The sequence below is a fragment of the Pempheris klunzingeri genome, chromosome 6, assembly GCF_042242105.1.
Source record: "Pempheris klunzingeri isolate RE-2024b chromosome 6, fPemKlu1.hap1, whole genome shotgun sequence".
Classification (NCBI taxonomy): domain Eukaryota; kingdom Metazoa; phylum Chordata; class Actinopteri; order Acropomatiformes; family Pempheridae; genus Pempheris; species Pempheris klunzingeri.
Genome location: NC_092017.1, coordinates 19,323,183 through 19,340,594, shown reverse-complemented (window position 1 = coordinate 19,340,594; position 17,412 = coordinate 19,323,183). Strand labels below are relative to the sequence as shown.

General features: G+C 40.0%; 1 protein-coding gene across 1 annotated transcript; it reads left to right on the top strand.

The window, feature by feature from the left end:
• The first annotated feature begins 4,365 nt into the window (after positions 1 to 4,365).
• Positions 4,366 to 14,570, top strand: slc5a5 (solute carrier family 5 member 5). Its single transcript, XM_070832222.1, has 16 exons — positions 4,366 to 4,704; positions 5,030 to 5,095; positions 5,196 to 5,247; positions 5,801 to 5,868; positions 6,330 to 6,484; positions 6,892 to 7,032; positions 9,188 to 9,317; positions 10,249 to 10,337; positions 11,346 to 11,458; positions 11,765 to 11,835; positions 12,351 to 12,437; positions 13,011 to 13,213; positions 13,296 to 13,393; positions 13,695 to 13,780; positions 14,054 to 14,146; positions 14,460 to 14,570. The coding sequence occupies exons 1-16, from the start codon at positions 4,411 to 4,413 to the stop codon at positions 14,568 to 14,570; spliced, it is 1,857 nt and encodes a 618-aa protein (XP_070688323.1). The 5' UTR covers positions 4,366 to 4,410.
• The last annotated feature ends 2,842 nt before the right edge of the window (positions 14,571 to 17,412 follow it).

Genomic DNA, 17,412 nt, shown 5'->3' with positions numbered 1-17,412 from the left:
TGTGGTCCATGACAAAGTAGTTCAACATGTTAAAAACAATAATGAGGATGATTCTTAATGTTTTCTTGACCATAATCGGTCACGCCATGAAATGTGCTGACCACATTTATGCTGTTCAGGGATTAAACTTTCTTTTAGATTGCCATAAAAATTTGCAAAATCCTAACATGAACGTATTTCATTAAATTTTATCTTTAACCCCATACCCAAAGAATACATATATATATATATATATATATATATAAAAGCACAATCAAGCACAACATTTGCTTTCTTCCATTCAATACTTTTGTATTGTGTGACGTAATTAACACTACGGTGGAGCTTAAGGTGGAGCTTTTATTTAGAATAACAGGTTGAGGTCCAGTTGCTGGGTCCAAAAAAATACTGTTTTTTAAGATTAGTATATTTTTTCCCTTTATTGGACCGTGACAGCGAAGAGGCCGACAGGAAATGGCGAGAGCGATCGATATGAGAAACAAAGGTTACCCGTGACGGATGAAACCATGCAGCATGCGCTATAATCATTCAACAACAGAGGCATTCCTAAAAAGATAATGTTCTGCTGGGATGCAAGTCTGTGTGAAACTGAAGATCTGGGGGAAAGACAGCAGGGAAAAAAACAACAAATTAAATTAGTTGAGGTTTAAGTTTGATCTAAAAACATATGGCAGCTCGCAGAGTCACAAGTGAATGAAATCTATGAAAGCCTTCCTCTAGTGACTGCAGAAATCATCTGACGTTACGGAAAAGAGAACCAGCTGACAACTGCGGTTTCCCTGTTCAGCACTGAGGGTTTTAGCAGTTTCCTGTTACAGCTGTGAACACAACCACCTGTTCTAAACTGTAAACATTTCAATATCATAATTACATATTTCCTTACTTTCTGATTTTTCCTCCATTTATCACTAGGTTTTTGTCAGGCATTAAACTTTTGCTTTCCTCTTGAAGATCTTTCTAATTTTCTATAGTTCTATAGTATATCTTCTAAATATAAACTGAATAATAGTTTGGATAAATATTTTCAAGTGTAACACCTTTTCAAACTTCGTCTGCAGTTTAACTCTGTTATGCTGTGTCTATCTGAATAACTAGTATGATTTTATGAGGGAGGGTGGTGAAACCCAACAATCATTAATGTCTCTACAAGGACGTAGGGTAATTGAGGGTCTTTTCTTGACCCAGCTGCGCAGGTCAAACCCCTGTTTGGAGAAGCCAACCACCACTGGAAGGTCACATCGGGCTGATTCTGGAGGTTATTTCTCATGGATTCTGATCAGAAATTTACTGATGTCTTCCTGTAGTAATTGTTGATTGCTGAGTGTTGATTATTCTACATTGTGTTAAAGCTCAGGGTGAATCATATCATGTCTTTTTTTCATTGCTACATTTATTTCCTTGGCATTGATTTACATTTTTTTTCTCAAGAAACCCCTTTTTACCCCCTTTTTCCTCCCACCTTATGTAACAGATCTGTATACTGCCTTAGATCTCATAACACTACACATTTGGCTGTTTCAAGGTCCAGACCAAAGATAACAGAGACTTTATAGTCAAGGACTATAGAACAGCTAGACTGGTTTTATGGATTTTTCTTTATGTCCGTTTTATTATTTACTTTATTTGACATCTTATCTTATTCTGTCATGTCATGATGTGGTATGGTGTGGACATCGATATAGCAATACCTGATTTACAGATCCTCACCATTTTACAGGGAGAATAAAAGTGAGCTTTAACATTTTAATTGTTGTCAAAGGTTATTCCTTATGGTCTGTGCCACCAAATGCTGATTTCTAAAATGTTACTTGCAAAACTGTCAGCAAGGTTTGGATCACGAGATGACACTAAGCTCGAGAGTTGTTTGTCACCTGCGTATCACTTGAAACAGATAACATGTTTGTAGATTAAAGGACCTAATGGCAGGCAAAAGTGTAATTTCTGCTCAGATTTGTTTTATGGTATTTTGAAAATACTCTTACTTTTATAATTCCAGCTGAATTTCCTGAATTCTCTCTAAACTGTGTCTTCTGACTGCCCAGCTGCTAAAATCCTGATGAGAGAAGAGAGGGGCTGATCAAAATGTTAATAAATGACCCTAAATTATTAACATGGGCAGATACCAATAAGCTTAATGAGCAACAGCTATGTGCTTCGATATGTTACGCTCCATTATGACCAGCAGTCAAAGACCACCTAAAGAAAGCTGCGAGGCGTGGGGTCAAGGACAGAAGCTGTGAGTGAGTGTGACTTACACTGATAATTACACTGTTGAGCAAATCAGCATTAAAAATAGAAAATCGTACTGGTTGGTGGAGAGATCTAACATATTTGTAATCTAATGTTAGTAGCTTTAATTTTTCCACATTTGATTGTACGTACATCAGCCTGTCATTCTGTCGAGTGTGTTCATTCCTCACAGAGACCACTCGGATAAAGTAAGGGAAGGGGTCATAAATTTGATAAACAATTCATAAAATAGAGAGAGCACTCACTTTCTAATAAAACCTCTCCAAGGGGTGTAAGTTCATGCTGATCAATGCTGATATTCTGCTGCAAAGAAGGATTATTAATGCTCTGCAGAGCAGGTTTTAGGGAGGATTGTGAAATGTTTGATAAATGTGAGATGACTATAGTCTTGGCCATATTTTCAACACACACAATTACTTAATCATTAATTTCTCATTCTTCTCCACCCCCTTTTTGATCACTCCACTTTTCATAAGCACGCACATAAACAAACGTGTTCAAACATGTCCATCACACACACACACACACACACACACACACACACACACACACACACACACACACACACACACACACAAACACAGAAAGTGTGCAGAAAGAAGGCTACTCTCCACACTCAGCAGCTACTTGACCATCCTTTTCTCTTTGGTCATGCACTGTAAACTTCCGACTGCGTAACCTACCTGACCCTCTCACCAAACACACCTGCACACCTGCTTTTTTTCTTCAAGGGAATGTTCACTCGCCTCACACTTGCTCACACTGTGTTAAGGAAGGTATGGAGGCTAAGCAGCTGCTGCGGGATTGAAGAAAACTGTCAGCACATTCCTCTTTCAGTGAGTGGAGGCAACTTGACTGAATACCAGTGGTGAGTCTTGTGATATTTTATATCACCTTTTTGAGCTGAAAACCAAAAAAATCTGCAGGGAACTTTCAGAGAATTGACACTTTAAGAAAACACAATAATATTTTAAAAACATATTTATTGAAACTCTAAAAAATGTAACACGTGGTTATATTTTGGTACCCTAATAAACTCTGAATCTAATAAACGTATTCACTGTAATGTACCTCCTAAAACTTGAGGATATTGTGATTGGAGCCTTCCTACAGAACATACAGCTTTTTTCCAAATTAAATTAAATCTTAATTTGCACTTGGAAAATATACTCAGAGTCAAGATCCCATTTTTTCAAGTTTATATATTTTACAATTGCAAGAAAAACTAAAGGAATCATAAAGCCAAGTTTCAATCAGGGAAAAGATATATACAATAAATATAATTATCTGAAACTCTCTCTGAAACTACTCTGAGTCTTGTGATATTGTAAGTTATTCATAATGGATTTATAATCAAAGCAGTCAGTCTAGTCATTCATTTAAAAATCACCACTCCTCATAACTACACAAACAGCATTTGAAAGCAGCCCACAGGAGCATCTTTCTGGTCAGGTTCAGCAATGGTGAGACAAAGGCGCACCAGCGGTATGTTTAGGGAGAGATTGTGGTCTTGGTAAGAAAAATGTAGTCATGCTAATGCGGATTAGATGAGTAAAACTTGGGTTAGGGAAAGACAGTGGTCATTGCGAAAGATTAGTCAAAAGACAGCTTTGACTGCATTTGATTGATTACATTGTTTCCTTTGATTGTTGGTAGGAGACACAAACCCTGTCCTGAAGCGTATATATATCTGTGCTTATTTACAAGAGGCTCCCAGGAGAACTTTAAAAGGCCTGTGGGGGAGAGGTCGAACCAACAAGTGACCTGCTCCTCGTCCTGAGCCACAGCTGCGCCGTAAAATCTTTTTCGTCCTGTCTCTGGGGAAATAACATGAAGTAACAAATACAAAACATTATTCTCCACACACATCAAAGTAGTAAAATCGCCAGAAAATTTACAAATGACTACATCCAGTCATACCCCGCTTTCGCTTTTGACTTGTTATAAGGTAGACTACTGTTGCACATTATCACATGTGAGGTTTAAAAATTGTTGTTGTATGGTAATTAATTCCCATATTCCCTCTGACAGATCCACCAAACATCTGGATACAACAAACTGCAAAGCAAAGGGCATCAAAGTATCACAATGGCAGAGCAGGCTGCTAGTGAACCATTCACGTCAGGCTTCGTCATAGCCGACTATGCAGTCTTTGCTACCATGTTGTTGGTCTCTATGGCCATCGGACTCTTCCAGGCCCTGAAGAAGAGCTCGAGGGACACCAGTGCTGATGACTTCTTCACTGGCGGTCGCAGCATGCCAGCAGTGCCTGTTGGGATGTCGCTCTGTGCCAGTTTCATGTCCGCAATCCAGGTTCTGGGTGTTCCCTCTGAGGCTTCTCGTTATGGCTTTAAATTCCTATACATGTGCCTTGGACAGAGCATCAACTCCCTGCTGACGGCTTACCTGTTCCTGCCAGTTTTCTTTCGACTGGGCATCACCAGCACCAATCAGGTCAGAATGAGCTTCCAGTTATCATCATGAACTGAGCGTGTGGTCTAGTTAAAAAACAATATATATTTCAGTTCCATGTAACCTGTTTGCAAATATCTAATGTCAATTTGTATTTTTCAGAAATAACACATTCTTGAAGAATTATCCAAAAAAAACAGTATTTCTAATCAAGCATAGTGTAGAAATAGGGTCAGGATTTCTCTGACACAGTGCTGAGATGCACCTGCGGAACATTAAACGAATGAATATAAGAGGCGTGGAAGGATGAGGGATGAGTGCAGAGATACTCCGCCGTGTTATAACTCCGGCTGTCTGCTTGTCACAGTATCTGAGGATGAGATTTGGCAGAGGGATGCAGCTGCTGGGCAGCGTCCAGTTTCTTGTGGCGACGGTAAGGCAGTCATCACAAAGCTCAGGCTCAGTTTGTCAAGTGAATTGTCTTTGCTTTGTCAGACTGTTTTTGCTGATTTCCTTGTGTTTCCGTTCCTCAGCTGCTTTACACAGGGATTGTCATCTATGCACCTGCCTTGATACTCAACCAAGGTAGAGGATCTCAGCTGATGCCTCTCTCCCTATGTGGATCATTTGGCATTTTGCTTATTATTCCCATAATTCTTTGGTATTTGGTTCATCACTCCAATAACACATACAATACATTCTCCATGAATTCAGAACTTTATCACAGCATGCGAGTACGTTTCTTGTCAGAGATTTTTACTTTAAGATAAGCTGGACGCAGGGGGAAAAACTAGTGCATCATCTGTGTATTCATGTTAAGAGATCCTTCGTTCACTGTAGAACTTTGAATAGAAATTTGAATAATGATATGAGAATATGAACGTGGTGTGAAAACTCTCAGTGGAACCTGTTGCGGTGGGATATTTAAAGATATTCAAAACACTGAGAATGAACATTTCATAAAATGATTTGTTTTCGCTTTAATAAACCTTGACACACCTCACACATTTGATCATAAAGTGTTGAGTGCTCTCCAGACACTGTTAGTCAACTTCTATAGTTTAAGAATGGGGTGGTAAATTAAAGGGACATTACATATTAACACATAAACACTGTTTTGTTTTTTTTTCAATTTCAGCTACTGGGCTCAACATGTGGCTGTCACTGTTTTCTACTGGGATCATTTGCACCGTGTACACCACACTGGTAAGGATATTTGTGTTCCATTAACACCATACATGTAATCACCTGTCTGGTTTGGCGCTCTTAATCAGACAGGACAAGTTTCTGTTGAGTCCCAGATGTACACACTGAAATGTTTATTGGCAGTTTGCTGCATGTCTGGCAGGAATCCCTTCCTTTTAAGATGCACGACTCCTATGTAAGTGAATTTGAAAATCAAGCCATGTATGTCAGCAATATGGTCAATTTTCCTGTGTTCACTTGCTGAGAATTTTTATAACTGATTGACACACCTCTTAGTGACTCAGGATTGCACAGATCTCCTCCCCTGTAGTTTTTGGGTGGTTTCCTGGAGTTCTCAACGCACAGGCCAGACTTCTATGTAGACTCCGAAACTCACTCATTTTCCACTTATTTGGTTTTCGTAAAAGTCTCAGATGTTGCGTTTTTGTCTGTCTTTCTCATCCCTCATCGCTGTGTCACAGGGTGGCATGAAAGCTGTGATCTGGACCGACGTGTTTCAGATTATTGTCATGCTGTCGGGCTTTGTGGCCATTTTCATCTATGGCACAATTCTGGTTGGTGGTCCTGCAATGGTACTGGAGATCGCCAACAATGGATCACGTATTAATTTTAATGAGTAAAAACAAGTTTTTTTGTTTCCTCCATTTCAACACATGAATAGCTGGTTAACCCCACATTACTGTGTGTGCAGCATACGGTACTCAGCATCTTAACATAGTCCTACAACAGTTCAAGTTTTTCCTTTTTGATGATGATTTAAGATTATCTCACGGTGTTGGTGGCCTTTTATGAAAAATCCCAAATTAGTATATAGTTGTTCCAACAACATAAATGAATTATTATCACAGTTAAGTACCAACGTTCATTCTTAACCCAGAAAGCTGAAGTTTGACAAAAGCTATCTTCACTCAAGGTCTACTTACGAGCTTTTCCTTGACCTTTCAACCACATCTCACAGTCTTCTTTAGTTGACAGAGGCCGCTAAGAGTCCAGTGTCATTGACTCAACAATGTTTTACACCAGTTTTGACGTTGACCCGAGAAAGCGCTATACCTTCTGGAGCCTGTCTGTTGGGGGTGCATTGGTTTGGCTGTCCATGTACGGGGTAAACCAAGCTCAAGTCCAGCGCTACATCTCCTGCAGAACAGAGAGAGATGCCCAGTGGTGAGTGAAGACATGCTCGTCATTCATATAGAGTTTAAGCACCTGAAGTCCGCCCGTATGTTAAAGCTCAGCTCGTCACGAGTGAAAACACCACTGCACCTGAGCACAACAGGCTGAGACACCAATCAATCAAGCAAGCAAGCAAGCACAGCCCCAAACAAGCCCCCTAATCAGCTTTGTTATTTTCACAATAAAACTATTAAAACGTAAAATATCACGAACAATACACACAGAAATGGAATTAGCCACTGAGGCATGCTTTTTGAATAAATGGTGGCAAATGTCTAGATGGCACCAATATTCCTTAAAGCAGGGAAAAGAGACATGTTAAGTGTGTTTGGATAGAGGGTAGAATGTTTAATAGTCAATATTTGAGAGCAAAGTTTCACTAGTTACACGTCCTGTTAGTTCTAGGATGACATTACCATTTCACATTTCCTGCACATGTAAAGACCAATTTGCTTCATGTGCAAACTATGAGGAATGTCAGAGACAAAGTGGAACATGGTAGTTGTTCCGTTTCTGGCTTAAGGATATTTCCACGTAAGATTTTTCATGTGGTGCTGACATCTAAGGAATAGCATGATTGGAGTAAATGTGAATATTTAGAAAGGGGTTAAAGCAACACTATGAAACTTAAAATGAACAGCAGCAACAGCAACCTCTGATTCCACAAATGGTGATTACAGGATGCTGGTACATTTAATTTTGTTGATACCCAAGTGATGAAGGGTAGCGCGCTATTCTAATGAGAGGAAAAATATTCGAAAAGGAACAAACCTCAACATAAGACCAGGCCGGAGAATAAAGGAAAACTGAAAGCATGTGCACCCAGGAATCTAGGAACTCCTTTAGCCCTTTGTTGTCTGCATTCCTACCACAGTCTAAAGAAGGTCGCAGATTATGCAAATTAGTCCACTGACGAGGGCAGTGGTGGTTGAGCAAGCTAGAGAGCCAATGGAGAGAGGGAATGGCCTTAGCAAGAGCAAAACAGTAAGTTAGAGGAAGAGAGTTATTTTCTGATTGTTTCATAGTGGTTACATTCTAAAGCACAAACAGACACGTCCACACCTCCACACAACAACCCTGAGGGAAGGTGCTGAATTGCCAGATTTTGTGAGAATATAGCGAAGCGAGGCTGATTTCTTTGGGGTCTCTGCTCTACCCTGCGGTTCAGACCTTCAGTTTTGACACAAACAGTGCAGAGAGTGCAGAGAGTGCAGAGAGCCACATAACCCGGGCGCTGCTTCTCACAGAATACTGATCTCACACTGCGCGGTGTTACTCACTGAAATGAAACTGATTTCCACAACTGTCACGAGCACAGCAAACTGATAAGAAAATACAGGCAAAGAGCAGCAGAGTCTCTGCAGATACAGACACCGCTGCACACCTTTAGTAGATCATAAGTGATGAGTCTATACATTGTTTTTGGAGAAATCCTGTTCATTCTGCCTTTAAAAACAGTGGCTTAAATGCTGAGAGTGCTTGACTATTGGGAAATATTTGGCGCTGCAAGCCCCACAACCAAAGCTCCAATGCTTTTGAAATGTTCTGGTTAAAATAATGTCACTGGAGCTAAATTTAGACCCTGGTTCATGTGTTGGAAACACACTCCCCAAGGTTTCTAGTTCCTGGGGAAGGTTCTTACTATGAAAACACAGATATAGATTCATGGTGAGCAACATAGTGGTGTACCATGTAGCCACTCAAGTTACAAAGTGCAAGAACGGGCATTCGGATACGAAAGAAGCACTATTCTTCCTATAATGAGTACCATCAAAATGACTGAGCTGTTATTTGGAGGTAAAATATTTGCATAATGTTGCTTTAAGTCACCACTCTGTCTGCTTTGACTTCATGAATGAACGATTTAATGAATTTTTGATCATTGAGAATCTCTTGTTGAAGGTGACAATACTTTAGGTTGACAGCCAGGCCTTTAATTTACATGCAAGGCATCAATGAGCATCTCATTTCTCAACATTTACATTAAAAAGGTCTAACAGCCATTCAGGTTTCTCCAAATAGCTTGAAACAATGGACTCTATGATGAAAGAACATCATCAGGCAAAGCTGGCGTTGAACTTTTCCCACAGGAGTAAGGCTTACAGTAAAACTGGGTTACTGTAATAATGTTTGCTTTTTATTGCAGGGCGCTGTTTGTGAACCAAGTGGGTCTGTGTCTGATTGTGAGCAGTGCAGCAACCTGCGGCATTGTCATGTTTGCTTATTACATCAACTGTGATCCCCTGAAGTCTGGAAGGATTTCTGCCCCAGATCTGGTACTCAAGACACCCCAGAAAAAAATATTCATATTGACCGATGACTAGCGCATGATACTGTGTAGTGTTCAAATGATACTGAGTTTTTGAAAGCCGTTGCAGGTCACGCTTTTACTGGACTTCACGTTTCATGTTTTCATGCCTGGGTTTTCTATTTGAGGTCTCTGGGTTGTTAATCCGGGCAGCATGGTGGTGCTGTGGTTAGCACTGTTGCCTCACAGCAAGAAGGTCCCGGGTTCGAATCCCGGTTTGAACCCGGGGTGTTTCTGTGTGGAGTTTGCATGTTCTCCCCATGCTAGCGTGGGTTCTCTCCGGGTACTCCGGCTTCCTCCCACAATCCAAAGACATGCACATTAGGTTAATTGGTAACTGTAAATTGCCCGTAGGTGTGAGTGTGAGTGTGAGTGTGAGAGTGAAAGGTTGTCTGTCTGTCTCTGTCTCTATATGTGGCTCTGCGATTGGCTGGCGACCAGTCCAGGGTGTACCCCGCCTCTCGCCCGAAGTCAGCTGGGATAGGCTCCAGCTCCCCCCGCGACGCTGACGGATAAGCGGTATAGAAAATGGATGGATGGATGGGTTGTTAATCCACTCCCATGTGTTCCATTGTTCAGACTGAAAGACAAAAATGTAGCCTTTGCTAAATATTTAATCCATAATTTATTATATGAATGTTTGAAGTTTGACTGGGCTACATAGAGTGGTCCCTTACACCTCAAATGTTTGATCAAGCTGTTTGCCACAGCGGTGCTTTGATATGAGGTCAAACAGTCCAGAAAACTCTGCCTCTTATTCGTTGGTGGCTCAAGACTGTGATGAGATAATTATTTTACAAAATGGATTTGATTTTTATTCTGAAAACAAAAAATAATGTATTTTTCTAACACAGACATTTACTTTTTCACCATTTCCCCCACTCTCTCGTCTGATGAAGTACATGCCATACTTCGTGTTGGACATATTCACAAGTCACCCTGGCTTCCCAGGTCTGTTCCTTGCCTGTGCATACAGTGGGACTCTGAGGTATTTCAGTCATGTCATCGCTCTAAATTTAACTTATCATTCTAACATTACAGGAAACTGTTGGTGGAAGGTAACTAAGTACATTTACACAAGTACTGCACTTAAGTATAATCAAGCACTACTTTATACCTCTTCTACTACATGTCAGAGGAAAATATGCCCTTTTTACTTACAGTACATTTATTTGACAGCTATAGTTACCTGTTACCACATCTTCCCTTTAAATATCTCAGATGGTTTTATTGGTAGAGGTTCAAAGAGGGAAAATCATCCAATATTTCACAAAACCAAAGCTTTAAAGGCTAAAACAGGAATACAAACTTATTTACAGAACATTTCTTTTCCTGCCCCATTAATTATCTCTGATTTATCCTGTGAACCCTAAGTTGGGAACCACTGGACAAAACTACCGAACCATATGTAAAATAGCTGAGAAGCCACCCTGAGAAGCTGCAACAGCAAATTTTACTCATAGAATGAAAATGATAATGTCATAATAATAATAATGTAACACTTACAAAACACTTGTTTTCCTGCAGAATGTGTACGTTTATTTTTGATAATTGAAATTTTTCTGATGATATTTCTGTACTTTTTCTGAAGTAGGATTTTCCAAAAAGAACTTTTAATTGTAATAGAGTATCTTTACATAGTTGTATTAAACAATATGAGTACTTTTTACCACTGCAGGGAACTTATCTCAGCCCCACAATGCCGCAATGTGCAGTTTGAACATTTGTAGTTTTGTTGGCCTCTATTGTGGAACCAAAAATACTGTGGCAGTCATCTGTGCATGCAGTTGTCTTTTTAAATGTTTCTTTTGTACAGGATTATAATCAAGTGCAATTTAATTATATTTTCTCTGGAACTTTCACTGTCATGTTTTGTGCAAACCTTAATGACAAATATTCTTGGTGGTTGTGAGAGTAATTCATTGAAAAAAGATATTAATATTAATAGACATGGCCAGTGAGCTGTTCATCACGTGACCACGTGTCTTTATCACAGCACGGCCTCCACAAGTATCAATGCAATGGCTGCAGTGACGATGGAGGATCTGCTGCGACCTCATCTGCGCCACATGACCCAGAAGAAACTGATCCTTGTTTCCAAAGGACTGTGTAGGTTCATTCTCACTGAAAATGTGCTCTTAAATGAGTTGCTTTTCTTATGTATGTTTTCTTAAAATCACTTTTTGAAACCAAAAAGATGAAGTCATGATAGGAGATAGCTTGTCATTGTCACTGTCACTCTTTAGAGTACAAATCATAGTTTTTACCATGAAATCACATTTCATATTTTGCATTGGCTTAATAGTAGATGATACCACTTAATGTTGTTCTGGTTTGGAAATAAGTTAAATGCAAAATCTAACATTTTCACAGATATTTGCATTATTTCAGTATTAATTCTATTTTTTCTTTAAGCATTCCTGTATGGAGTTGGTTGTATCACCGTAGCTGCTCTCTCCTCCTTCCTGGACTGGGGAGTTCTTCAGGTATAATATCTAAATATGACTCATTGACATGATATTTAATCCATCGTGAAACCTCGCATCCACTGTAAAAATGTAGCATTAAAAGAGTTTTATATGGAGCACACTGTGCAGACTTGAAGCAACCTGCATATAAAATGAACAAGCATTCAACAGAAAGTAATTCATTCAATTACTGATGAATGATTAATTCAATGTTTGATAGTTATTTGTTGGCAAAACCAGTTAAGAAAGTCTCATACAAACCATGTGACTGCTGAGAAACGTTTACTTTTCTGGTATTTCAATTGGAATTTTACAATGATGCAAAAATCATAATAGAAGAATAGATGATATATGACCATAATAGCAAGTATTGTCTCAATCTTGAAGCTCAAAGGCCCCTTTGTGAAGTTTGTTTATCTAATTTTTGGACCTCAGACTGAACCGCAGCATAAAATTTACTTTGTATTCAGTGATAAAGTGTCAGTGGTGTGTTTGATCGCTTTTCCAGAAATGCCTTTGTCTTCTCTATCCAGGGATCGTTCACAGTCATGGGTGTAGTCAGCGGTCCCATACTGGGCGTATTCATTTTGGGGATGTTTGTCCCAGCTACAAACAAGCAGGTGAGTGGCTTGATTTGACCTGTGTTGTAAACTGTAGTTTGTTAGTTTGCTCTATTGGATATGTTCAAAATGGGCATACTCTAAATCCTTGAAGTAAAAGCCAGTAGCCATGGTTGTTGCCTGCTTATGAAAAAAGAGCTTTAAGAGCTCACAAAAGTTGTAGAAAGATTGGTTTCCTTTTTCTCACTTGGCTTCTAGCATGATATATGTTAAAGTCTTTAAAAATTCTTTACTGAGAAAACATAAATGGTAAAAGAAACATTTGGAATCATTAGCTTTCCTCAGCAGCCTGAAGCAAGCATGAATCCATTTCAGGACTGCTTTCACTAATGTTAGGGGTTAGTGATTTATATGATTTTATGTTTGATGTTTTATGCTTGCATCTTGATTTTGATAGAGTTGATCATTTCATATGAACACGTTTCTTTTCCTAAATGTAAAACATTTCATTTTGCAACAAAACTCTTTAAATATTTTATTGTGAATATTTGTTTATGGTACCCAGAGCTAAGATTTCTCCATTTGCCTCATATTGCCACATGTCATCTTTTAAAAGCTGCACTTGTGTTTCAGGGGGCGTTCTCAGGAATAATAGTGGGCTTCTGTGTCTCTCTGTGGCTGGCTGTTGGTTCAACTCTTTACCCACCCAGTCAGGAGACCATGGGTGTCCTGCCCAGCTACGCAGGTAAGTGTGGTGCCAGCAACATCACCCTGAACAGCGGCTCTGAGCCGGACCAACACTCCATCTCCACCAAGCTTCACCCCGATAACCCAGGGTCAGTGAATTCATGAAATAAAATAAATAACGTAAGCCCAAACATAGCTACAGCAATTAAATTGACCTTTTTTCCAAACTAGGGGCCTGTATAACTTCTACTCCATGTCCTACCTCTATTTCGGTGCCATGGCGACTAGTTCAGTCGTGCTAGTCGGGCTGATAGTGAGCTACGCAACAGGTAAGAAGATAAAAAGACCAAAGACACAAGTGAAAACTGTTGACACATGATGACACATTACTTAGGATAAGATACTAAGATACTATTAGATACTATTTTAGATGCACCAATCCAAACCCAGTGCAATCCAACACAGCTGCAGTGCAAGTAAATCTTGTAATGTTTTTGATTAAGCTGTATGATAACAGAGGTTTGATTCAGCTGTTGTCATTCTCGGCTGTTGCTATTAGTGGTGATTAACTTTAGTAAACTGCATTGAAAACTGAGCAAACACTATTGTTTTTTTTTTCTCTACACACAGGAGCAACAAAGAGGAATCATATTAAAGAGGGTTTGTTATGGTGGGATCTGAACAAAAAGCAAGTAGAGGTCCCATCAGAGCGCAGAGTAAGTTCTATATATCATAAATTCATGATTGTCTTTGCCAATTGTATTATGAATGAAAAATTATCTTTGTATCACCTTGGGCAAGGAGACACACCTTGACCTTAGAGGTTCACGTGAAGGGTTTTGTTCCAAAATGTTATATATCCATTTGTCCAAATTGTATCCCAGATTCAAACCCCTTTATCATCGTCAACAGATCATGTTGGAGCAGATTTGTTTGATGACACTACGTGTACAAATGTGACCGTGTTGGCTGACTGTGTTTGTTTTAAGAGTGGAACGATGTCCAGGATGTTTCCCTGCCTTCTGCACAGTGCGTGCTGCGATACGCTGCAGCCGCCTGTGAGCCTGAACAGCAATAACCAGGTAAAGCAATGAATGAATAAATCATTTGCACACATATGTAGTACACAATTGCAATATTAGAGTCCTTATTTTGTTCACCGCAGATGATTTTCTTCAGTTAGAAGCACATTTACTGTTTAAATGTATGTAACGTATGGCAGATCACATCTACATCAACTGCAGTCTCAACACTGGTCAAACTTAAGATTTTAAAATCAAAATCATGTCCAGGGAGTGTGTGCCGAGGTATTATTGTTCAATGTGTGTGAATATGTGTTCACTTCTTCCTGTGGGGACGAGTTTTCAAAACCAGACTCTTGGTGTTTTTTTGCAGAGAGACAAGGTGACAGATAAACCACAGCTTGTGCCTTTGAGGGACCTGCATAAAGAAGATGCAGGTGGAAAAGAAGGGGAGCCAGCAGACTATCAACCGCTCAGGGTTTAGGTGTTGGACAGCTTAAAAGTTTTTATTCAGAACAGCTCTAATGTCCATTGCACTTCCTCTCTGGTCACAGTAAACTTTTTGAGTCTGGTCTTTTTTTTTCCTGTTCAATTCAACTCTTCTTAGTTTTTGTCTCTTTGTGGAGTTTAAGTCTGCCCCACGGTTGAAGCTACATTTAGATGCAAACAAAAGGCAAAAAAATCCTTCAAATGTAACTGAATAACGAAGGCCCTAATGATTATACCAAAGAACACATTGACTCCAATCATATACCTTCTGGTGTTATTTGAATTCCTTTAATGTTGAAAGGCTCTTTCGTCAGGACTTTGATTCTGGTATGTCCCATATCTGTAGCCATGCACACCTGCTCTCCAGCCACAGTTAATGGATATGTGATGGGCAGAGTGTGGCCTATGTGTGTGTGTCTGTGTGCATTAACAGTAATTCAACTGTTTCTTCCACTCAGAGTTCATGGCTTTACACTATTGTATGTGAACAACTGCCACTGTTCAGCTCCAGTTACATAATCTGGCCTTAACTAAAGCTCACTTCCAGCACTAACTGCTTCTATTACTTTTATAACAACAATAAAATGAATATATTTAACATTATGTGTGTGTCTGCATGTGACTACATCTTCAGTTCGCTTGAAATGGTCTGTTAATGTTGAGAATAGCAGTGGGGTCATAAATCATTTCCTGTGAGAGCGTCGTGTGGGCCTCAGTGATGGCTACTGAGATAATGACAGCCAGTCGTAACTTCACTCTCCGGCTCTTCAAAGGCCTGCGGTGGCTTTAGGGAGAACAGCACATGCAGACGACTCATTAAGATAACTGATAAGTGTCTGATATGGTTCAGGTTTGCTATCGGTGAGGGAGGATCCAGTTTTATGAGTGTCTGTTTCTCAGGAGAAAGTTGGTGATAGCAGCTTCGCGACTTGGGTCACGCATGTCCTGGGTTTTATGTACAAGATCCTATTTTTAAAGGCAGTATTTGCATTTTAGTGTTATATGATGTAACTTTAATGTCTTCGTGGGTGTGTAACATCTTGAAGTTGTATATTTAGTAGTTTATTGCCTTAAATGTGGTACCTTAACCCCTTGTTGCCTGTTGTCGCGAATTCGCCTCAAACCTCTTCCGGTCTTGATGCAGCTGAGGTGGCCTCTGTATCCCACTAATGCTGGTTGATGCATCTTCTATGTATATATATATACATAGATGCATACATACATAAATAAATATATATATATTCTATCCGTATGTACAAATATATTTTATTATACTATTATTATATTGCACTAGTCTATGCTATGTTATATTCAAATTAACAATCTCCACTTCATTTAGCATCTGCTTGAATGCAAAAACACAAATAATTAATTTTTTTATATAATTGTAAATAAATTCAGGCAGTAAGGGGTTAAAGACTTTTAATTATGGGATTTTTAGCTAAATAATACCAAAAATACTGCAGATACTGGCTACATCAAATTGAGAATAGTGTTGCAAACACAGCTTTAAATTAACATTTATTATAACTGTAAATATGTTGCTAAAATTAGGATTTCATTAATTATTTTACTTGAAATATTATTTTTTGTCTTCTTTTTAAGTTATGGTAAATCATTATGATGAAAAGTTTGTCATGTGTTTAGAGAGCTATATGGTCAAATGGCTACAACCATTATTTAATTATTAAAATAGGCTTAAAGAAAGTCACTTAATGTTCTTTTCCTCACAACTACATTTACTTCATCTACTTCTATATTAGGGGGGGAAAAAAACATACTTCTAATTTTTGCCCTGCTGTTTTAACAACTTCATTTTCATTTTTAAAAGGTCCTTATAAATGACACTTGAGGATCAGAGACTATGTGATTACATGCAGCCATTAATGAGGACGTTATGGTGCAGTAAAGTCTTATTTTAGTGTATACTGACACCTGGTGATGATTGAATGTCACATCAAAGTTCAGATGAACACACATGGCTGCCGCACATCCATCATGGCTGCCAGATACATGAAACCAATGAGTACAAAAGAACTTCATATCACATTATGGTCATTTATTGCATTTTCTTAATATTTCACCCATTCTCACTCTACAAAAGTAAGCACGACATTTCCAGACACTCTTATCTTGCGGAATGATTTGGTCGGCATGTCTGCAGGTCAGTCTTTGACGTTGTGGGACTGTGCTTCCGTGCACATTAGTCCTGAATCCCTCGCCCACCTCCATGCTGCTGCTGCTGGTCTTCATCCCGGTGCCTCACCACTCGTCTGCGGCCCTGTTGGAGTCCTCGTCCGCTACAGCGCAGTCCAGGCGCTGCACGCCGGGAAGCGCCAGGTCCCTTTCGTTAAGCTTCTCCAGAAACGAGGAGAGCAGTCGTTTATTTAAATGGTCCGTCAGGGTCCTTTCCTCTTCGACCCGCTCCTTGGCCACGTCTCTTTCCGTCTCCGCTTCCTCCACCTCGGTGTCCGCGCCGAGCTGCGGAGGGGCCGACCGGTGCTTCAAGGACGAGCCGTCCGACCGCTCGTCCTCCCCGGACTGCTGCCCCGTCCAGCTCCCGGCGTCCGCCCCAGATTCCGTCTCCATCCGCGATATCAAAGTGGTCTGCAGGGCGGCATTCTCCAGCTCTTTCAGGCGCTTACTGTGGAGGCCGCAGGCAGGAGCTTCATTCCCGGCCGGGCTGTTGTTGTTGTGGGGTGGCTCACCGCTTTGCTCCATCATGCTCTGCGTCAGGAGTGCAGCCCATAGAAATGAAAGACCTCCGTGCTGCACGCCGAGAGGTGTCGCCTCCCGGTGGCCACTGACATTACTGCACCAGGCACAGTTATCAGCAC

Coding starts and splice junctions, on each gene's coding strand:
- slc5a5 (XM_070832222.1), top strand. CDS start 4,411: ATGTTGTTGGTCTCTATGGCCATCGGACTCTTCCAGGCCCTGAAGAAG. Junction 5,869..6,329: donor GCACCGTGTACACCACACTG/GTAAGGATATTT, acceptor GCTGTGTCACAG/GGTGGCATGAAAGCTGTGAT. Junction 6,485..6,891: donor TCACGTATTAATTTTAATGA/GTAAAAACAAGT, acceptor GTTTTACACCAG/TTTTGACGTTGACCCGAGAA.